Source organism: Mustela nigripes, chromosome 12 (assembly GCF_022355385.1).
Source record: "Mustela nigripes isolate SB6536 chromosome 12, MUSNIG.SB6536, whole genome shotgun sequence".
NCBI lineage: Eukaryota > Metazoa > Chordata > Mammalia > Carnivora > Mustelidae > Mustela > Mustela nigripes.
The window spans coordinates 97,178,339-97,201,985 of record NC_081568.1 but is presented as its reverse complement, the minus strand read 5'-3'; the positions used below and the strand labels follow the sequence as shown (position 1 = coordinate 97,201,985).

Below are 23,647 nucleotides of genomic sequence, written 5' to 3'. Positions count from 1 at the left end.
AGTTTACAGTAATACAATATATTATTATGGTATTATTAGCACTATAACAACACATAATATTATAGCAACACATAATAAGACAAGGTAAAATATATAATTAAAAAAAGTAATTGTGATGGTGCTAGGTCAAGATACAATGGTCAAGGGATGGTAAAAATAACAGTAACAGACCTTACTAACATGGCACTTACAATGTACTTGTTATTCTTTTAAGGCTTTAGATACAGGAGGTATTCCACTTTACAGATGGGGAAACAGGCACAGTTACGTAACTAGCCCAAGGGTAAGACCCAACAAGTGGTAAAGCCAGCAAATGGCTTGAATACAGGCCCTGAAGCAAAACTGAGTTTAATGCATCCACAGAACAGTGAGACCAGAATGGTTACAGTGTTAAGTACAAAGATAAGGTGAGGAGAGCAGGCAGGGACCCTACCCTATAGCTCATGGTGAAAAAACATGAGTTTGCCAGAAACAAACACTGCAGCTTCAGTACTGTTTAGCCAGTTACACTTCAGGCAAGGAGTCCTTGCTTCTAAGCTGGTTTATAAATTCCATACAATAAATTTTCTCATTAAATTTCTTGGGGCCTCTTATCAATATACCCAGCATGACTCAAAAATATACAGAGGAGTTGGGGTGCCTGGGTGGCTCAGCCGGTTAAAGCCTCTGCCTTCGGCTCAGGTCATAATTCCAGGGTCCTGGGATAGAGCCCCGCATAGGCTCTCTGCTCAGCGGAGAGCCTGCTTCCTCCTCTCTCTCTCTGCCTGCCTCTGCCTCTCTGCCTACTTGTGATCTCTGCCTGTCAAATAAAATAAATAAAAGAAATCCTTAAAAATATATATATATACAGAGGAGCAATAAGGGTATAAACATTTTTTTGGTTTTTTTGTTTTTTTTTTATAAACATGTATTTTTATCCCCAGGGGTTCAGGTCTGTGAATCGCCAGGTTTACACACTTCACAGCACTCACCAAAGCACATACCCTCCCCAATGTCCATAACCCCACCCTCTTTCCCCCAACCCCCCTCCCCCCAGCAACCCTCAGTTTGTTTTGTAAGATTAAGAGTCACTTATGGTTTGTCTCCCTCCCAATCCCATCTTGTTTCATTTATTCTTCTCCTACCCCCTTAACCCCCCATGTTGCATCACCACTTCCTCATATCAGGGAGATCATATGATAGTTGTCTTTCTCCGCTTGACTTATTTCGCTAAGCATGATACGCTCTAGTTCCATCCATGTTGTCGCAAATGGCAAGATTTCATTTCTTTTGATGGCTGCAAAGTATAAACGTTTTTAGTGACCTAGCGAATGGCTCTGGCTCTGAAGAGATTCCGCGATGCCAGAACAGACCTTCAACTTGCCACCCACAAGTGCCTGTCCACTCTCAGTGGCAAGAGGATCACCTGTACTGTGCATCTCTTAAGTAATGGCAGTGTTTCTCTTCCTTGTTTCTTCCTCTTGTTTCATGACAACCCTCTCTGGTAGCTACTATGATCATTCCTTTTTGTCATGAATTACATTCTCCAGATTAAAAAAAACAAGGTACTGAGTGGTCAAGCAATTTGCTAAAGGTCAAATAGCTATAAAATGCTGAAGCCAGGATTCTAATTGAGGCTGAATACTACTGAACCAACACAATTACTACGTGCAATTCAATTTCCTTTCGCTGAGAACTTTATAAACTGAGAACAAGGCACAAAGAGATAAAATGAAAATGAAAAGTATAAAAGCGTAAGTAAGAATAAAATATTACTATATGTACAGGAAAGGTGGAAGGGCAAGCTCCAACATGGGGGCCATCATTATCACTGAGATATAATGAATAGTAACTATCCTACTTAAGTAGCTTATTTAGTGATTATGAATTTAGTTTAGCTCTGCATTAAGTTTATCCTTTTTAATTTTTTTTTAACATGTAATGTATTATTGGTTTCAGGGGTACAGGTCTATGATTCATCAGTCTTACACAATTCACAGTGCTCACCATAGCACACACCCTCCTCAATGTCCATAACCCTGCCACCCTGTACCTTACACCCCCTCCCCTCCAGCAATCATCAGTTAGTTTCCTGAGATTAAGAGTTTCTTATGGTTTGTCTCCCTCTCTGGTTTTGTCTTGTTTCATTTTTTCCTCTCTTCCCCTTTGATCCTCTGCCTTGTTTATCAAATTCCACATATCAATTACACCATGTAATGGTCTTTTTCTGACTTATTTCACTAAGCATAATACTCTCCAGTTTCATCCACATCGTTGCAAATGGTAAGATTTCATTTTCTCCACAGCTGAGTAGTGTTCCACTGTATATATATATATATACCACATCTTCTTTATCCATTCATCTGTTGATGGACAGCTAGGTTCTTTCCACAGTTTGGATATTGTGGACATTGCTGCTATAAACATTCGGGTGCATGTGCCCCTTCAGATCACTATATTTGTATCTTTAGGGTAAATACCCAGTAGTGCAATTGCTGGGGCATAGGGTAGCTCTATTTTCAACTTTTTGAGGAACCTCCATACTGTTTTCCAGAGTGGCTATACCAACTTGAATTCCCACCAACAGTATAAGAGAGTTCCCCCTTCTCCGCATCCTCACCAACATCTATCGCTTCCTGACTTGTTAATTTTAGCCATTCTGACTGGTGTGAGGTGGATCTCATTGCAATTTTTTTTTTTAAGATTTTATTTATTTATTTATTTGACAGAGAGAGAAGTCACAAGTAGGCAGAGAGGCAGACACAGGGGGAGGAAGCAGGCTCCCTGCCAAGCAGAGAGCCCGATGGGGGTTCAATCCCAGGACCCTGAGATCATGACCTGAGCCAAAGGCAGAAGCTTAACCCATTGAGCCACCCATGCACCCCTCACTTTAGTTTTGATTTGTATTTCCCTGATGCCAAGTGATGTTGAGCACTTTTTCATGTGTCTATTGGCCATCTGGATGTCTTCTTTGCAGAAATGTCTGTTCGTGTCCTCTGCCTATTTCTTGATTGGATTATTTGTTCCTTGGATGTTGAGTTTGATAAGTTCTTTATAGATCTTGGATACTAGCCCTTTATTGGATATGTCATTTGCAAATATCTTCTCCCATTCTGTCCATTGTCTTTGATTTTGTTGACTATTGCTGTGCAAAAGCTTTTTATCTTAATGAAGTCCTAGTAGTTCATTTTTGCCTTTGCTGTCCTTGTCTTTAGTGATGTTTCTAGGAAGAAGTTGCTGCGGCTGGAGTCGAAGAGGTTGCTGCCTGTGTTCTCCTAAACATTTTGATGGATTCCTGTCTCACATTGAGGTCTTTCATCCATTTTGAGTCTATTTTTGTGTGTGGTGTAAGGAAATGGTCCAGTTTCATTCTTCAACATGTGGCCATCCAATTTTCTCAGCACCATTTGTTGAAGAGACTTTTTTCCACTGGACATTCTTTCCTGCTTTGTCGAAGATTAGTTGACCATAGAGTTGAGGGTCCATTTCTGGGCTCTCTATTCTGTTCCATTCATCTATGTATTTGTTTTTGTGCCAGTACCATACTGTCCTGATGATTATAGCTTTGTAATAGAGCTTAAAGTCCAGAATTGTGATGCCACCAGCTTTGCTTTTCTTTTTCAACATTCCTCTGGCTATTCAGGGTCTTTTCTGGTTCCATACAAATTTTAGAATTATTTGTTCCATGACTGTGAAAGAAGTTGATGGTATTTTGATAGAGATTGCTATATTAAATGTGTAGATTGCTCTAGGTAGCATAGACATTTTTCACAATATTTGTTCTTCCAATCCATGAGCATGGAACATTTTTCTATTTCTTTGTGTCTTCCTCAATTTCTTTCACGAGTATTCTATAGTTTTCTGAGTACAGAGATTCTTTACCTCATTGTTAGATTTACTCCTAGGTATCTTTATGGTTTCAGGTGCAATTGTAAATGGGATCAACTTCTTAATTTCTCTTTCCTCTGTCTTGTTATTGGTGTATAGAAAAGCAACTGGTTTCTGTGCATTGATTATCCTTTTTTTAAAAAGGTTTATTTTTAAGCATCCACTATGACTCCAAGAAAAAAATGTCTTCACACTGGGTGAATATTAAGCAAATCATAGCTGGCAAAGAGTTGTGGAGGAGTATTGGTGGTACAAGAAGGAAAAAGCAACAATGACTAATGGCTATAGGTGCACTGAAGGCACAAATCATGGGCAGAAGGTGGAGGAACACACACTATAGACCATCATGTGAGTCAAATGCAATTGTATCCAGCTTGGAGTCCAATCACCTAAGGACCCAGCGAAGCTTTGCCGGTGACTTGATCTTAGGCAAGTTATTTACCTTGCTAAGTAGGCTTCTTTACCTGCCTAATGGTGATGATGACTGTAATGCCCATCTCACAGAGCTGTGGTAATGATTAAAACAACTAATCAGTGGGAAGTGTTTACTAAAATGCCTGGTGTGCTAACCTGAGATGGTAAATGTCAGGCCATACATACACATACACAAGTAAACTGAACTTCCACCAATTAAGATCTCCTAAGTCTAGAGTGGTTCTCAAATGTTACCATTTGTGAAGCTTGAAGGGCTTTAAAAAAAAAAAAAAAAAAAAACTGGTTGCTGGGCCCCAATCTCAAAATTTGGTTTCTTTTTCTTCTTTTTTTTTTTTTCCCAAGTAGGCTCCAAGCCCAGCATGGAGCTCAGTGTGGGGCCCGAACTCAAGATACTGAGATCAAGACCTGAACTGAGATCAAGAGTAGGGAACTTGACTGACTGTGCCACCCATGTACCCCTGATTTGGTTACTTTGTAGGAAGACCTAGTCATCTACATTTCTAGTTAAGTTCTCAGGTGATGCTGAGGCTACCCGGAAAGCACACTTGGAGAAAGACTCATCTAAGACACTGGATTTCATCCTAGATGTGCAAGAGACCACCTACAGAGCCTTGAAAAATGACATAAGCCAAGCCTACACCTGCAGTCTGATTAAACAGGAAGCCTACACCTGCAGTCAGATTAAGCAGGATTTGTGCTGTGGCTTTTTTCCCCACTTCCATCTTTGTTTCTAAAGCTCCACAGATAAATCTCACACATGTTGTGGTAGGAAGCCTCAGTCCTAAATAACACAAACAGCATAAAACTGCACATTCATCCGCATAGCAGTGAGTGGTGGCCCGTGCCTGTCACTCTTCTTCCAGACCCACGTTATTGAGTTTAAGTAGAATACTCACCCTGATACTCTCCCAATGCCTGTAATAATGCCACCAGCGGGGACCTCCTCATTCGCGTATAACTGGTAACCTGCAAACTGAGATAATTCCAGAAATGGAGACCTGAAGGGAAAAAATGATATTGTTGAATTAAAATCACTAAAAAAAAAAAAAGCATACTAAAACAGCTAAACATGTTTCATGAAAACATGAAAAAGATTAATGAGCCAATGTTTCAAATATGCATGATATATATATATATATATTCTACAAAAAAAATATTTAACCAAAATCTAGCATGGATATTTTGAGGAATTACATGTTATAGCCATACAACAGAACACTAGGAACCTATTTTAAGAGATGTTGTACAAATGTGCTTATTAGTAGAGAAAGAGACAAGCACCTAACACTGATGTAAGCCCCAAACCTATGCCAGGCTCTATTTTAGGAGCTCCAGAAACCTAACTCATTTGTTCCTCAGAACCACCTCCTGAGGTGGATCCTATTATGGTCCCCACTGACTGATGAGGAAACTAAAACACAGAAATTAAGTCACTTGTCTAAGGTCACACAACTAGTAAGTGGCAGAGCTGGGTTTTAATAAGCAGTCTAATCCCAGTGGGATCAGACTCCTCACCACTGTATTTTTATTCTACCTTTCACTTACTTAAATGTTCAAGATCCAGTAAGTGAGGGGGGAAAAGGTGGTATAAAACACCATCTTTAGTACGATTCTGTTTCTTTTGGGAAAAAAAATGTGTCTAAGGGGCGCCTGGGTGGCTCAATCAGTTAAGCATCCAACCCATGGTTTTGGCTCAGATCACAATCTCAGGGTCATGAGACTGATCCCCAAGGCAGCTCTCCGCACAGCAGGGAGTCTGCTTTCCTCCTCTCTCACTGCCTCTCCCCCTCATCCTGCTCATGCTCTCACTTTCAACTAAATATATAAATCTTTTTTTTTTTAAATGTCTCATACAGGGGCGCCTGGGTGGCTCAGTCAAACAGAATGGGGATATGGGTGCGTGTCGTAAGAAATACTTTTGGAGTCCTTGTTCCCTTCTCTCCACCTGCACTCCTGGCCTCCCACTGCAATCCTTCAGGAAACCCCAGTGGGTTAGCTGTTCTTGACAACCAGCCTAGAACCTGACATTCTCATCACCTCCACTACTACTAACCTAGTCCAAGTCACTGGCACATCTCCCTTGAATCATCCCTGTAACTCCTCGTGGTGCTTCCACCCTTGCTGCCACCAGTATACTCACAACATAGCAGCTAGAATGACTCTTTTCAAATGTAAGTCAAATAGATCATAAGGCTCCTGTTCAAAGCCCTACAAAGTCTCCTCACTTCTGGATAAAAGCCAACATTCTCACACTGACCTAAAAAGTCTTATGGAACTGAACCCCATCTCTACTACTCTCCCCTTCATGCCTTCTTCCCCCTAGTACACTGGCATCTGGGGTTCTTGGGCATATCAATACATTCTGCACATTCCCACCTCAGGGTCTTTGCACTGGCCATTCCTTCTGTCCGTAACACTCGTTTACCAGGATTTTCAAGGCTCTCTCTCTTCACTCCTTCAATTTTTTTGCTAAGATGTACCCTTTCAATGAGGCCTACCCTAATCACCTTATTTAAAACTACAACTTGTGGGGCACCTGGGTGGCTCAGTCATTCAGTGTCTGCCTTCACCTCAGGTCATGATCCCAGGGTCCTGGGATCGAGCCCTGCATCGGGCTCCCTACTTGGCTGGAAGCCTGCTTCTCCCTCTCCCACTCCCCCTGCTTGTGTTCCCTCTCTGGCTGTGTCTCTCTCTGCCAAATAAATAAATAAAATCTTTAAATAAATAAATAAAACTACACTTGACTCTCATCTTCTCCCTTACTCTAGTCTATCTTCCTTTTTTCCAATAACATTTATCACCTTCTAATATACCATATAATTTAACACATTTATCATTTATTTTCTATCTCCTCCTGCTACAATGTAAACTTTAGCTGAGCAAGGATCTTTGTCTGTTTTGTTCACTGATGTATCACTACCCTAGAACAGGGCCTGACACTTAGTAGCCTCTCAGTAAAGATTTGCTGTTGGTGGGGCACCGGCTCAGTGGGTTAAGCTTCTGCCTTTGGCTCAGGTCAAGATCTCAGGGTCCTGGGACTGAGCCCCACATTGGGCTCTCTGCTCGGCCGGGAGCCTGCTTCCTTCCCCCTCTCTCTTTGTCTGCTTGAGATCTCTCTCTCTCTGTCAAATAAATAAATAAAATTAAAAAAAAAAAAAAAAAAGATTTGCTGTTGGATATACAGAAGTTGCGCTCTTCTTCTAGGCTTTAACTTATATAGTCAAATACTGCCAATTCAGTCTTGGGAAGGACCATCTTTGTACTTTTCTTGCTATGACTGAATTATGACTATACCTGCTTCCCTCCTTCCCTAGACTTTTCTATTCTGCATTCTCAGCTCACTTTCTCCTTTTTTATTTATGACCAAAACATCTGTAGAGCTACAAAATGGTATCCATTCTTATTATGAGATAGTGTGAATTTTACCTAAAAGTCTTTAACACTTTGTGGTTCTAAAATTACTGTCAACAATAAACATAAGTAGTCCTTCAATATTTTTAGTGTTTCCCCCTAGATGTAAAAGCATTCCTTTATAAGGCCTAACATATTAGCCCCCCTAGATTTTATAAAAAGCCCAATTCTCTAGAGTATAGATTACTCCTATGGAAGAACTACCAAGAGCTCTGATTAATGGCTATGTAGCCTACACATTGTGCAGAAGGTCCCAGTGATTTAAGGGCTTTCTGAAACTATTAATTATGACTATAATTTATACTCTTTTGCTTACCTGATGAAACTTTGTTCTTTGTATATAATAAAATATGCAAATGTAAAAAAATAATAAAAATTAAAAAGATTTGTTGTTGAATCTTAGGGTAAGAACAAATCATTTATTTATAAAACTGTCTAAGAAAGTACCACAGACTAGAGAAGCTGAGGTAGTACTTGGGCTATACGAACCCTGGGTCTATAAGACTGTCCACTCTTTCTCTGGCTAGAAGTTTTCCTCTTGATTTGTGGAGTTGTCGGGCTTTCTCATTGCCTCCTAAGATAAAAACATTATTAGGTTAGATTGATACCATGTAAGGTCTCCAATTAATTTAAGGCTAGAAAAACATAAAATAGCCCAAAATATACTGCTTTTAAAAGCTGAATGTATCTTCTGAGAAACAACCAATTTTCAGATCGTTCACTCAACTTACAGACTTTATTTTCTGAAGTAAATAAACTAGAATTGAAAAAACAAATCAGTCCCTGATTTCATAGCATATCGTACATTTTCTGAATTCAATGGTAATTACTTAAATAACCTAGTATCTTCTCTGCAACTCATATGCTGTAAATACTGCCTCACCGCCATGCCTTATTAAGCACCTGCCACAAATACCTAGCACTCCACTATATACTACGTGAAATCTGAAAAACCCCTACCTTCGTTTGTGCCAGGTAAAAAGCACTACTTTGGAAACAACCTCCAGGGCGAGCACAGCAAGACTTACCTAAAGGTCAGCGACCCTAAACTTTTTATCCCATCTCCAAAGGGGAGAGAGTTGCACACCTAATATATCAATTAAAAAGTCCAGTTTTGTTAGCATCTTCACTCAGATTGTCTTTGATGTTTCCAGATGTTGTTCTAGACCAAGACAATCATAGTAGCTGAAGAGTCCACGAGTTCCCCAGATGAGGGTGCTTGAGGCACGTAGCTTGCCAAACTTCCCCGAGACTGACGGATGCCCAGCTCGGTGTCTCAGGATTGATAAGCCACTCTCAGCAAGCCAAGGTATCAGATCAGAAATAAAGGATCACACAGTACCTTCATATGTTTAGTTTTCACTGCTGGAAAACTAAACTATGTATGTTTAGTTTCACGAATTTCACAGTAAAATGCTCTCGAGCTAATTAAGTGTTCAGCTACCTCAGAAAGCTATTTCTCTGGGGGTTTTTTTAGGTGACAAAACAAGTTCTTGTCTATTTCAAACAAGCTTCCAATTATTATTTTTCAAACAGCCTTCTCTACTCTCTCCAAGGGGATTTTTTTTTTCTGAAGGGATGGATGGCATATTTCTAAAATTATATCTGCCTTAAGCTTACCAAGAAAATTTTATCACATATCTAACCTTCTTTATGAAAAAAATTCTGGGAGCCAAAGTTTAGTTCCAAAATAGTTCAATTAGGTCAAATCATGGTTCGCTTTCTCTGAACCTCTCAGGGGAACTGAGCTCCTCTGCTGAGGTGGGACTGGGTATAGGAGGTGAGGGTACAGGAGAGTTGGGGAGAAACAGGTTACCAAGGGGCAGAGGAAACTTCTGGGAGAGGCACATTCATTATCTTTATTGCAGTGATAATATATATAGGTATATACATATGTCAAAACTCATACTGTACATTTTAAATAATGCAGTTTACTCTATGTCAATTATACCTTAATGATATTGTTTTAAAATAAACATTAAAAGAGAAATGAAATAAATAAAATCTTTAAAAAAAATAATAAGGGGCACCTGGGTGGCTCAGTGGGTTAAGCCTCTGCTTTCGGCTTGGGTCATGATCTCAGGGTCCTGGGATCAAGCCCACATCGGGCTCTCTACTCGGTGGGGAGCCTGCTTCCTTCTCTCTCTCTGCCTGCCTCTCTGCCTACTTGTGATTTCTGTCAAATAAATAAAATCTTTAAAAATAAAAAAAATAAATAAATAAATAAAATAAAAGAGAAATGAACCTAAGGCACTGAAAAGAAAGCCAAGCCTTGCTAAGGGTCTTTAGAGAGTCAAATGACATGAGTGCCTATGACGAGGCTGGCAGGGGAAGGGGTGGCAGAGAGGGTAGAATGACACACATGTGGTAAGATACGCACACATTCTTTTGCAAGGTCATAAGACAAAACCACCTTCTTAATTCTGCCTAGAGTTTGAATTTGCAATTTGGAACAACTACTGAATACCTGTTTTATTAGGAAAACCCAGAAAAAGGGCTATCCTTGATGGAGATTCTCAGATCACAGAATTAAGCTCCTCAGGCATTTTAACTAGCCTGTGATAGGACACCTGGGTGGCTTGGTGGGTTAAGCCATCTGCCTTTGGCTCAGGTCATGATCTCACAGTCCTGGGATCAAGTCCTGCATCAGGGTCTTTGCTCAGCGGGAGCCTGCTTCTCCCTCTCCCTGTTGCTCCCCCTGCTTGTGCTTTCTCTCTCTGACAAATAAAATCTTTAAAAATAAAAATAAATAAATAAACTAGCCAAGGATATGTGGGCTATGAAACAATGTGACACTGCACGTTTGTTTTCCAAAGATTACTCTTGAAGATTCTGTGCTATCTCCATTCCCACAAACTCTGAAACAGAGAAGCCTGTTCCTTCAGTCTCATATACCATATGGCACTGATTCTAATACACACATTCTGTTCACATTTTAACATCCCTGAAGTCAGGAAGCATTTTACAGTTTACAGGATCTTTCCATTGCTGCCACCTGGGGACAGCATAACACATCTGTCTGCCTCTGCCCGCATAGCACAAATGTCACTTCAACTGTGCTACATGCAAGATGAAATACATGTATCAGGGCTCCTGGGTGGCTCAGTGGATTAAGCCGCTGCCTTCGGTTCAGGTCATGATCTCGGGGTCCTGGGATCGAGTCCCGCATCGGGCTCTCTGCTCAGCGGGGAGCTTGCTTCCCTCTCTCTCTCTCTCTGGCTGCCTCTCTGTCTACTTGTGATTTCTCTCTGTCAAATAAATAAATCTTAAAAAAAAAAAAAAAAAGAAATACATGTATCAAGTTAACTTTCATTTTAAAATGTCTTCAGGGCACCTGGGTGGCTCATTCGGTTAAGTGTCTGCCTTTGGCTCAGGTCATGATCCCATGATCCATCCTGGGGTCTAGCTCTGCATCAGGCTCCCTGCTAAGAGGGAAGCATGCTTCTACCTCTGCCCCTACCCCCTGCTCATGTGCTCTCTCTCTTTTTCTCTCCCACAAAAATAAATAAAATCTTTAAAAAATAATAATAAAATTAAAAAAGAATCTTATTTTGGAAATGGCTTTCAGTTCAAGTCACCTGGCCTTCTAAAGTAAACTGTCACACTGACCAATCATGACACAGTAGAATTCAATGGATATTTGTTTATACATTAATATTTTACATGCCCCACTTCATGCAATTTCTTCCAAGCAAAAGGATGTCTATTATTCCATAACTTAAAAACAGAAAATAATGACAATCTGCAAAGTTCTTAGGAAATCTCATTTAATTAGCACTAAACCCACACAGAAATTATTTCCAAGTTATATAACAAAGCAGAAAATACATAATTATGCAAAATTAGTATATAGGATAAATATAACTAACAATCAGAAAATGTTTCAGTTGCTCCAAACAAAACAAAAAGTTCAGTGTATGCTGTGGCTAAAATAAAACCGGAAGAAGCAATGCTTTAAAAATTGATGAATCTGAAATTTTACTGTTTCCCAGATAGTTGGCAGTGCTTAGGAACAGAAAAACTGGCCAAAAGGAAAAAACAAAATGTCAGCACACCAACAAATACACAGTCTTGAAAAGTCAAAGCCTTCTGCTACTAGTTTCTCCTAAAACCAGCAACTATCAAGGATGAACTTCATTAACAGCATAAAATGAAGAATAAATGAGTGTTTACCTAATTTTATTTTCTGCACTCGTTCACGGAGTTGATTTACTAGTACTTTCATCTGCTCATAGTTTTCCTAAAACAGAAACAAAAAAAGAAAGGAAGAGTAATATTAGAAAGCAATTATCTTTTTTTTTTTTTTTTGGCCAAAGTAAGGGTTGATGAGAACATCCCATGCCAACCCCATGTGGCTTCATGCGGGGTCACCTCCCACCGTGTTGTGTCACTCCATCGGATAGAAAAGATGAATTTCTGCCTGTCCATCTTTGCCCAAGCTCCTCTTCCTGTCTTCCCTCTCTGATCCACGTATTCAAATCTCACCCCTCTTTAAAGCATAGATTGTTTAAAAAAAAAAAAAAAAAAAGCATAGATTGTGTTCCATCTCCTCTCTAACCCTATTTCTGGTCACTCCTGCTCATTTCAGGATCTTTCTTCTGTAAGCATCAATTGAACTTCATTGATTTCTATTTGTTTCCCCATTTTAAGGAATATAGCCCTTTGAGAGTTTAAATGCCATCTTACTTTTTGTGTCCCACCAATCCCTGCCCCAAGGAGTTTCTAATCAATGCAGAAATACTTGCTTACTGACAAATTACACTTATAAGCAGAGCCCAGGGAAAACAGTATGTCCCATTTTGTTTTAAAAGGAACAAAATTCTATGTTTGCATGTCTTCAAAAATTCTCTAGAGTAATACATAGGAAAATATAAACTGTGAGAGGTGGGAAAAGGGTAGAAGGCCTAACTTTTTGCCATTCTGACAATTTTGTCTGATCAGTTCATTACTTTAGACCAATAAGTAGCGAGTTATTTTTGAAAATTCAGAGTTGACTCAACTAACACATATTGTTCCCCACAATGTCTTTAACATCTCTGATTTAATTCCCTTTCCATGACACAATACAGCTTTCCAGATGCTCAAAATTAGATGAATTCATAGTCTTTATAGTAGAACTCCAGTATTTATTTTCTACAGCTCTAGGAGCTCCCACCATTAAGGTTTCTGCTACATTCTCCTGCTCTGCAAAATCCAGAAAACAATAAAGAGAGAAGCAGCATACTGTTAGGAAAAGAACCTTTGCCCTGGAGTAGGGAGGTCCCAATCACTACCTACTAGCCCTGTGATAATTTCCCTTTGAGGCCCATCAAGCCCTGTCCAAGGGCAGACAATCTGCCAGGAATAAACTCCAGAATCTGCCTAGAACATTGTTTCTCAACCTTGGCAGGACACTGGAATCACTGGGAAGCTTTGAAAACTAAAACTAAAATAAAATAAAATAAAAATAACCCCCCAGAGAGTCTGATGTCATTGGTTGCAGGTATGGCCTGGGTATGGCACTTTGAAAGTTCCCCAGGGATTCAAATGTCCAACCAAAAACAGAGAAACACTAGCCCATAGTCTCCATATCTGAGCTCCACTCTAGTCAAATTGGAAATCTACCAAAAAGGGGGGTTGGTAATAGGCAAAGAGGCCTTTTACCACCAGAACTTTTTCAGATAACCGCAGTGCTTGCTCATATGGCTAGCACGAGGCAGTGGAAACCAAGAATTTGCTCTTCAATTAAGCCCAGGTTACAGATTTTTACTCACATTTAGCAAATTCAGAAACTCCTAACCTTACGAATTACCTCAGCCAGAAACAAAGCTCTGGCGTGGAGTACATCTGTTCAGCCCGTCACCAAAAGGTGGCATTAGAGCAACGTGTGTACCACTTGAAGTATATGAGGACATTTTTTTTTTTTTTTTTTTTAAATCAGAGAGAGAGATGGGGAGAGAGCGAGCACAGGCAGACAGAATGGCAGGCAGAGGCAGAGGGAGAAGCAGGCTCCCCGCTGAGCAAGGAGCCCGATGCAGGACTCGATTCCAGGATGCTGGGATCATGACCTGAGCCGAAGGCAGCTGCTTAACCAACTGAGCCACCCAGGCGTCCCATATGAGGACATTTTCAGCAGCCTTTCAAAACAGGGAGCTACCTACCTTGGTACTGAGAGCCTCCTGGGCTGAGAACAAGTCATAGTAAGCAGGGGCTGTGTTCTGAACTCCTTTGTCATCAAGAGAACCAGCAGAGGGGTTTTGTAAGGGAAAGACCTCCTTGCGTAAACAAAATGGGGAGGCAGAGTTGGTGGCCAGCTCCCATCCAAAGCCAAAGGCCATCTTCTCTGTGGTGCTCTCTCACCTCACCCTGAGCTTCAGCTGCCACCCTGGGGCTAAGAGATGGGTGCCACTCTGGCTTCAGACCCTGGGCTCCGTCTACCTGCTGCTCAATGCACAGGGTGAGGAAAAGATCTGATTACTGTGTTGTTAAGTGGAAAGGAAAGGTAATTTCCCTGCACAGGCTAAGTTATTATTTTTTGCTTGCTTTTTGCTTCAAGTCTATCTTGTCAACTTCTACCTTTATTCTAAGGTTCAAAATCTCAAAAGCCACCTCAGAGGTGGCTTAGTGTTTCAGAGACCTTCTTTTTTTTAAAGTAAGCTCTAGGTCCAACATGGGGCTCAAACTCATGACCCCAGAGGCCAAGAGTCACCTACTGTACTGACTGAACCAGCCGGTACACCTCAGAAACCCTGACCTTAAGAATCCCCATGGATGGTGAAGTGCCTTCATCAGGGTAGGCAGACTTCCCCAATGCTCCATTGACTGGAATTCCATTTTCTCTCTCTGCTACTCTCTCAGCTCATCCATTTCTTCAATTCACGGAATGACTGATTCTGTGGTTTTTAAGAGGACTTGCTCATTTTGAGTTTAAGGCATTTCTGGAAAGGAACCTCATCCAAACTGTTAGCCCTTGGAACTCTTCACTTTCACGTAATTGGATTAAAAAATACTCTTAAAAATTCTCTGAGGGAAAAGAGAGGCCACATATATTGTTCCACATGTGACTCCAAATTCAATAAAAGGCTTTTAATGCAGCACCTGGGTAGCTCAGTGGGTTAAGCATCCAACATAGTTTCTGCTCAGGTCATGATCTCAGGGTTCTAAGATTAAGCCCAGCACTAGGCCTGCTGGGCATGGCACCTGCTTATGAGTCTCTCCACTTAAGAAATAAAACATGGGGAACCTAAGTGGCTCAGTGGGTTGGGGCCTCTGCCTTCGGGATCCCAGGGTCCTGGGATCAAGCCCCACATCGGGCTCTCTGCTTGGCAGGAAGCCTGCCTCCCCCTCTCTCTCTGCCTGCCTCTCTGCCTACTTGTGATCTCTGTCTGTGAAATAAATAAATAAAATCTTAAAAAGAAAGAAATGAAACAGATGAACATAGGGGAATGGAGGGGAAAATAAAATAACATGAAATCAGGGAGGGAGACAAACCATAAGAGACTCTTAATTAGAGGGAACAACCTGAGGGTTGCTGGAGGGGAGGTAGGTGGGGGGATGGGGTAACTGGGTGATGGGCATTAAGGGGGGCATGTGATGTAATGCACACTGGGTGTTATATGTAACTGATGAATAAATAAACTTACCTCTGAAACCAACAATATGCTATATGTCAATTAACTGATTTTAAATTTAAAAAATAAAAATTTAAAAAAGATTCTCTCCCTCTCCCTCTGCCCTGCCCCACCCCCCCATTCTCTCTCTCTCTCTAACATAAATGAATGAATGAATGCTTGGATCAACCAGGAGATCAAAGAACTTAAACAATTCATGGAAACCAATGAGAATGAAGACACTTTGGTCCAAAACCTATGGGATACAGCAAAGGTGGTCCTAAGGGGGAAAAACATAGCCATCCAAGCCTCCCTCAAAAAAATTGAAAAATCCAGAATACACCAACTGTCTCTACACCTTAAAGAACTGGAGAATCAACAACAAATTAAAACAACTCCACACACAAGAAGGGAAATAATCAAGATTAGAGCAGAGATCAATGAGATAGAAACTAGAGATACAGTAGAACATATCAATGAAACTAGAAGCTTGTTTTTTGAAAGAATCAATAAGATTGATAAACCACTGGCCACACTAATCCAAAAGAAAAGAGAGAAAGCTCAAATTAATAAAATTATGAACGAGAAGGGAGAGATCACAACTAACACCAAGGAAGTAGAAACAATCATCAGAAGTTATTATCAACAGTTATATGCCAATAAGTTAAGCAACCTAGATGAAATGGATGCATTCCTGGAAAACTATAAACTCCCAAAACTGAATCAGGAAGAAACTGACAACCTGAATAGACCGATATCTAGCAACAAGATTGAAGCAGTGATTAAAAAAAACCTCTCAAAAAACAAGAGCCCAGGAACTAACTGATTCTCTGGGAATTCTACCAAACTTTCAAAGAAGAAATAACACCTATTCTCCTGAGGCTGTTTCAAAAAATTGAAGCAGAAAGAAAACTTCCAGACTCTTTTTATGAAGTGAGCACTACCCTGATCCCCAAACCAGGCAAATATCACACCAAAAAGGAGAATTCAGACCAATATGACTGATGAATATGGATGCTAAGACTCTCAACAAGAGAATCCAACAGCACATTAAAAAGCAAATAGGATCCAACAGCACATTAAAAAGATTATCCACTATGACCAGGTGGGATTCATCCTGGGCTACAAGGATGGTTCAACATTCGCAAATCAATCAATGTGATAGAACAAATCAATAAGAGAAGAGAGAAGAACCACATGGTTCTCTCAATTGATGCAGAAAAAGCATTTGACAAAATCCAGCATCCATTCCTGATTAAAATGCTTCAAAGTATAGGGATAGAGGAAACATTCCTGAACTTCATAAAATCTATCCATGAAAGACCCAAAGCAAATATCCTCAATGGGAAAAAGCTCACAGCCTTGCCATTGAGATCAGGAACACAAGGATGCTCACTCTCACCACTCTTGTTCAACATAGTATTAGAGGGCGCCTGGGTGGCTCAGTGGGTTAAGCCGCTGCCTTCGGCTCAGGTCATGATCTCAGGGTCCTGGGATCGAGTCCCGCATCGGGCTCTCTGCTCAGCAGGGAGCCTGCTTCCTTCTCTCTCTCTCTCTGCCTGCCTCTCAGTGTACTTGTAATTTCTCTCTGTCAAATAAATAAATAAAATCTTTAAACATAGTATTAGAAGTCCTAGCAAGAGCAAACAAACAACAAAGAGAAATAAAACATATCCAAATTGGCAATGAAGAAGTCAAACTCTCTATATTCGCAGATGACATGATACTTTATATGGAAAACCCAAAAGACTCCAACCCCAAACTACTAGAACTCATACAGCAATTCAGTAATGTGGCAGGATACAAAGTCAATGTACAGAAATCAGCTGCTTTCTTATACACTAAATGAAAATACATAAAAGGAAATTAGAGAATCAATTCCATTTACTATAGCATCAAGAACCGTAAGATACCTGAGAATAAATTTAACCAAAGAGGTAAAGGATCCGTACTCGAGGAACTACAGAACACTCATGAAAGAAATTGAAGAAGACACAAAAAGATGAAAGACCATTCCATGCTCTTGGATCAGAAGAATAAGCATTGTTAAAATGTCTATACTGCCTAGAGCAATCTATACTTTTAATGCCATTCCAATCAAAATTCGACCGGTATTTTTCAAAGAGCTGGAGGAAATAATCCTAAAATTTGTATGGAATCAGAAGAGACCCTGAATTGCTAAGGAAATGTTGAAAAACAAAAATAAAACTGGCGGCATCACGTTACCTGATTTCAAGCTTTACTACAAAGCTGTGATCACCAAGACAGCATGGTACTGGCACAAAAACAGACACATAGACCAGTGGAACAGAGTAGAGAGCCCAAATATGGACCCTCAACTCTATGGTCAAATAATCTTCGACAAAGCAGGAAAAAATATACAATGGAAAAAAGACAGTCGCTTCAATAAATGGTGCTGGGAAAATTGGACAGCTATATGTAGAAGAATGAAACTCGACCATTCTCTTACACCATACACAAAGATAAACTCGAAATGGATAAAAGACCTCAACGTGAGACAGGAATCCATCAGAATCCTAGAGGAGAACAAAGGCAGTAACCTCTTCGGTATCAGTCACAGCAACTTCTTTCAAGATATGTCTCCAAAGGCAAAGGAAACAAAAGCGAAGATGAACTTTTGGGACTTCATCAAGATCAAAAGCTTCTGCACAGCAAAGGAAACAGTCAAAAAAACAAAGAGGCAACCCAAGAAATGGGAAAAGATATTTGCAAATGACAGTACAGACAAAAGGTTGATATCTGGGGCGCCTGGGTGGCTCAGTGGGTTAAGCCGCTGCCTTCGGCTCAGGTCATGATCTCAGGGTCCTGGGATCGAGTCCCACATCGGGCTCTCTGCTCAGCAGGGGGCCTGCTTCCCTTCCTCTCTCTGTGATCTCTTCCCTTCCTCTCTCCTACTGTGATCTCTCTCTGTCAAATAAATAAATAAAATCTTTAAAAAAAAAAAATTGATATATATGAAGAACTCCTGAAACTCAACACACACAAAAACAGACAGTCATATAAAAAAAATGGGCAGAAGATATGAACAGACACTTCTCCAATGAACACATACAAATGGCTATCAGACACATGAAAAAATGTTCATCATCACTAGCCATCAGGGAGATTCAAATTAAAACCACATTGAGATACCACCTTAAACCAGTTAGAATGGCCAAAATTAGTAAGACAGGAAACAACATGTGTTGGAGAGGATGTGGAGAAAGGGGAACCCTCTTACACTGTGGGTGGGAATGCAAGTTGGTGCAGCCACTTTGGAGAACAGTATGGAGATTCCTCAAGAAATTAAAAATAGAGGGGAGCCTGGGTGGCTCAGTGGGCTAAAGCCTCTGCCTTTGGCTCAGGTCATGATCCCAGGGTCCTGGGATCATGCCTCACATCGGGCTCTCTGCTCAGCAGGGAGCCTGCTTCCACCTCTCTCTCTCTCTCTCTCTCTCTCTCTCTCTGCCTGCCTCACTGCCTACTTGTGATCTCTGCCAAATAAATAAATAAATCTTTAAAAAAAAAAAAAGAAAGAAAGAAAGAAATTAAAAATAGAGCTTCCCTATGACCCTGCCATTGCACTACTTGGTATTTTCCCCAAAGATACAGAGGTAGTGAAAAGAAGGGCCATCTATACCCCAATGTTTATAGCAGCAATGGCCACGGTCGCCAAACTGTGGAAAGAACCAAGATGCCCTTCAACGGACGAATGGATAAGGAAGATGTGGTCCATATACACTATGGAGTATTATGCCTCCATCAGAAAGAACGAATACCCACCTTTTGTAGCAACATGGACAGGACTGGAAGAGATTATGCTGAGTGAAGTAAGTCAAGCAGAGAGAGTCCATTATCATATGGTTTCACTTATTTGTGGAGCATAACAAATAGCATGGAGGACATGGGGAGTTAGAGAGGAGAAGGGAGTTGGGGGAAATTGGAAGAGAAGGTGAACCATGAGAGACTATGGACTCTGAAAAACAATCTGAAGGTTTTGAAGGGGCGGGTGGAAGGTCGGGGGATCCAGGTGGTGGGTATAAGAGAGGGCATGGATTGCATGGAGCACTGGGTGTGGTGCAAAAACAATGAATACTGTTACACTAAAAAGGGGCGGGTGGAAGGTCGGGGGATCCAGGTGGTGGGTATTAGAGAGGGCACGGATTGCATGGAGCACTGGGTGTGGTGCAAAAATAATGAATACTGTTACACTAAAAAAATAAAAAAATAATTAAAAAAAAAAAAGAAAAGAAACGAAACAAAGGAAACTGGGCACCTGGGTGGCTCAGTTGGTTAAGCATCTGCACTTGCCTCAGGTCATGATCCCGGGGTTCTGGGATGCAGTCCCTTTTGGGTTCCCTGCTCAACCGAGAGCCTGCTTCTCCCTCTCCCACTCCCCCTGCTTGTGCTTTGTCAAATAAATAAATAAAATCTTTAAAAAAAAAAAAAAAGAAGAAGAAGAAAGAAAAAAGAAATAAAGAAAGAAAGAAAGAAAGAAAGAAAAGTATCACTAATTGCTAAGGCTTTCTGAAGCACATGGCTATAAGAAGTGACAGCAGACAGTACATATTCCTAGCCACTAAGAAAACTGTGCACAGAGAAATCAGACTGTGGCCAGGGCTCCTATGTCCCATCCCCCATCCAAGGCATGGCTTTATTTTTTATTCTTGTCTTGTAGCTTCTTTGCATCAAAGTTTACTACTTGTAAGCTAGAGGTCCCAGAAGGTAAGGGTACACCCAAGTGAAATCTTTCAACATCCAACATATGAAGAACACGTCTGCTCTCCCCATACTATATATTATCTGTGGCAGACACTGAGAGCTGCTTATCCATATCCATTCTTCCCATCTTTCTTGATGATGAAATCCCACTTTCATTCAAGGTGACAACATGTCGCAACTGAAACACTGACATATCCTAGCCTTCTTTTGTAGACAGGCATGGCCACGTGACTTAATTCTAACCAATGAAATATAGGCATACATTGTTAGGCATGACTTCTAGAAAGGCTTCTTAAAGAGAACAAGCAGGTGAGGGTGTCCTTTTGCCTACTCACCCTTCTTCCTCCTTAACCTGAACTCTCTAAGTGATAGGTGGAGCTTAGGCAGCCACCTCTAGAGCATGAGGCAGATTGTCCTACTTGCTCAAAATTCTTCTGTCCCTCTGCACTATTACTAAAATAACAGCAAAGTTCAGTGTGAGATTATAGTTCCCCATTCACATTCATGAGTCTGTCCATTTTACTTTTTTTGACCACTGGGATATGGGCAAAAAGGACAGCACATCCACTGCAAGCAGAGGGACAGTGTTTCCATCCTCTCCTCCTGCACCCCAGCCCTCCATTAGAAGAGGAGCATCTCTCGATAGCCACTTTCCCTTCAGTCTGGGCTCTGGAATAAAAAACAAACCTCGGGGCGCCTGGGTGGCTCAGTAGGTTAAGGCCTCTGCCTTCGGCTCAGGTCATGATCTCAGGGTCCTGGGATCAAGCCCCACACTGGGCTCTCTGCTTGGCAGGGAACCTGTTTCCCTTCCTCTTTCTCTGCCTGCTTCTTTGACTACTTGTGATCTCTGTCTGGCAAATAAATAAAAAATTAAAAACAAAAACAAAAACCCTCAATCTGACACGCCGCCTGGGCAAGAACTGCCACAACCAACCCACAGATCCCAGAGCAAAAAAATGAATATTTGTTCTTTTGGACACAGAAATCTGGGGACTGATTCAGCATTACTGAAGCAAAAGCTGGCTCAACAGATCCTGAGATGTCGATGTGGACAGAAGGAAAAGTTCCGAGAGCTAATATTCCTTGAGGGTTGTTGTAAGTGGTCACTAAGTGTCCTGATGACACTATACCATATGCAATTTTAATGCTACCACACAGCTGAGGTAACTTAGGCACAGAGAGATGAAGTAACTGGCCCTAAATTACTCAGCTAACAAGTAGCAGAGGTAGGATTTAAACCAAGGCTCACTAGCTCCAGACCCTTGCTGTTAACATTTTTGCATATTTCCCTTCAAGTTATTTTTTTTTCCTCTGTGGAAATATGTTGTTAGCTTTTAACACACATGAAATACTAGACCAGTGTCTTTTCCATCCTATGGATGGAACTACAACTACTTCCCTAATTACTAGTGCACAGACTGGACCAGAACATTAAACACCTGACACAGAGAAAGGAGTTACACACTCAGGCCCATACTCCCTAACCCCTACCTAACAACTGCCACCATCAAAAACATAGGCCTGGGGGCACCTGGGTGGCTCAGTCGCCAAGCATCTATCTGCCTGCGGCTCGGGTCATGGTACCAGGGTCCTGAGACTGAGGCCCCACATCGGGCTCCCTGCTCAGCAGGAAACTGGCTTTCCCTCTTCCACTCCCTCTGCTCTCTGCTTGTGTTCCTGCTCTCACTGTGTCTCTCTCTGTCAAATAAATATACAAAATCTTAAAAAAAAAAAAAAAATTGGGCTGAACCTAAAGCTGAAAAAGATGGCAGACCAGGAAGCTCATTGTCCCGAGACATCCCAAAACGACAACACTGGCTAAAATAACCTCTTAGAAGCTCCAGAAGATAATCAAAGGCCTCCAGCAACCAGAACACCAAGTCAAAAAACCATATTCCAAATGGGAAGAAATCTATCCTCCATACTGCCACCAAGCTGATGATTCTACCATGTCCTTGGGATCTTGCCGCTTCTCTACTCAAGTATCTCAGCAGACAGCATAATGAAATGTGAATGTGGCTTCCACATATAAGGCCCTCCACTATTTAATCTCATCTACTCCATGAATTCCCTACCCTAGTCATAACTTCGAAGTCCTCATACCCACTATACTCTTTCTTAACTTGCTTATCTATGTTCTCATAACTTCCTTAATTTGTATAGTCTTGCCTCTCCTCTTTAGCCCTGAACGTGGCCAGCTCTCACCCAACGATCAAGATTCAACTCACTCATCACTTCCTATCTGCAGCTTTCTGTAACTACCTTTTCAAGCTTTAGATACCACTTATAATGCACAAGTTACATGCTTTCTTGTCCATCTTCCCCACAAAATTATGATTCCATTCCTACACATCTATACCAAATACCTAAAATACTGTCTAGACCATAGAAACCACTTAATATTTCTGAATCAAGGCATCTGGGTGGCTCAGTGGGTTAAGCTGCTGTCTTTGGCTCAGGTCATGATCTCAGGGTCCTGGGATCAAGTCCTGCCTCTGCTCAGCAGGGGGCCTGCTTCCGTTCCTCTCTCTCTGCCTGCCTCTCTGCCTACTTGTGATCTCTCTCTGTTAAAAAAAAAAAAAAAAAAAAAAGTATTTCTGAATCAAACATTCTTTCCTGACTCCAGAAAATCTAGACTCTTGGAAGACTCTTATTGGATATTGTTTCTGACTGAGCCTGCTTATTTTCTTTCAATATAAATAAAGTGTTTAAATATCTTGTCTTAAAGTTAACTGTACAATTTAAATGTTATCTGTATAAGCTCAGAGACCATGGAACAGGGTGAAATTTCCTATCTGGTATTTCACTGTTTCTTTGACCTTGCTATATACTTCCCGATTCCAAAAAAGACCATTCAAAGATTGTGTGTGATAAGCGTGTTCTATTAACAACTATTGAAGTAAAGTCTGTTAAGCACACCCCAGGGTGACCTGTGCTTGGCGAGTGGTTCTCAGAGCTGGCCTCCGCTGCCAAGTCCTGAGGATTTCGTCAGCAATGCAAACACCAAATCCCCACCCCAGAGACCCCAAAGGTCCAGCGTGGAGCTTAAAGCAGCTGTACATTTAACAAGTTCCTCAGCTGACAATGCTGACCAGGTTTTGAGAAGCACTGATTTCAAAGATACAATGTACAGTGCCAGGGCTCAAAGTGAACTAAGATGTATTTAACTTGGGACTACCTTCTTTTGCAAACTTCACGACCTCCACTGCGTCCCAGAATCAAGACTGGGGGTTCCAGAGAAAACAAAAGAGCTGTTTTAAAGTGTGCCCACCCTCACCTGCTTCCTAGTCCGGCCGTCACTGGCGGGCAGGTGAAAAAGGAAACACAGGCTGTCAAGGGATTCCAGCCTACCTGGTAGATGCCAGAGCCCGAGTCTGGCTGGGTGCCCAGCGTGGCCACCGAGTCCCCGTGATAAGCGCGCAGCCCGGGGACAAAGGAGCGGGCGCACGGTCGCAGGGCTAACCTCAGGACAGCCCACATGACAGCCGGCAGGGAGCGAGCGACCAGCGCCAGAGAGGGGCCTGGGAAGGCTCAGAGCTCGCTCTTTCACCTCCGGCTTCCGGGATTCGGAGCACCACACCGCTCTCCCTGCAGCCCCAACCCGCCGGACTCCTCCCAGGTTC

The 23,647-nt window shown here is 41.5% G+C and overlaps 1 protein-coding gene across 2 annotated transcripts in view; it reads right to left on the bottom strand.

The window, feature by feature from the left end:
* The window catches only part of MCCC2 (methylcrotonyl-CoA carboxylase subunit 2), a 69,159-nt gene extending 45,512 nt beyond the window's left edge, over nucleotides 1-23,647 (bottom strand). For both annotated transcript variants that reach the window (XM_059418030.1, XM_059418032.1), the window contains exons 1-4: nucleotides 23,376-23,647; nucleotides 11,887-11,953; nucleotides 8,203-8,287; nucleotides 5,199-5,300 (exon numbers count right to left, since the gene is read on the bottom strand). In XM_059418030.1, the coding sequence (XP_059274013.1) occupies nucleotides 5,199-5,300; nucleotides 8,203-8,287; nucleotides 11,887-11,953; nucleotides 23,376-23,504 (383 nt within the window). In that variant the 5' untranslated portion in view covers nucleotides 23,505-23,647. The remainder of the gene's footprint in view (nucleotides 1-5,198; nucleotides 5,301-8,202; nucleotides 8,288-11,886; nucleotides 11,954-23,375) is intronic.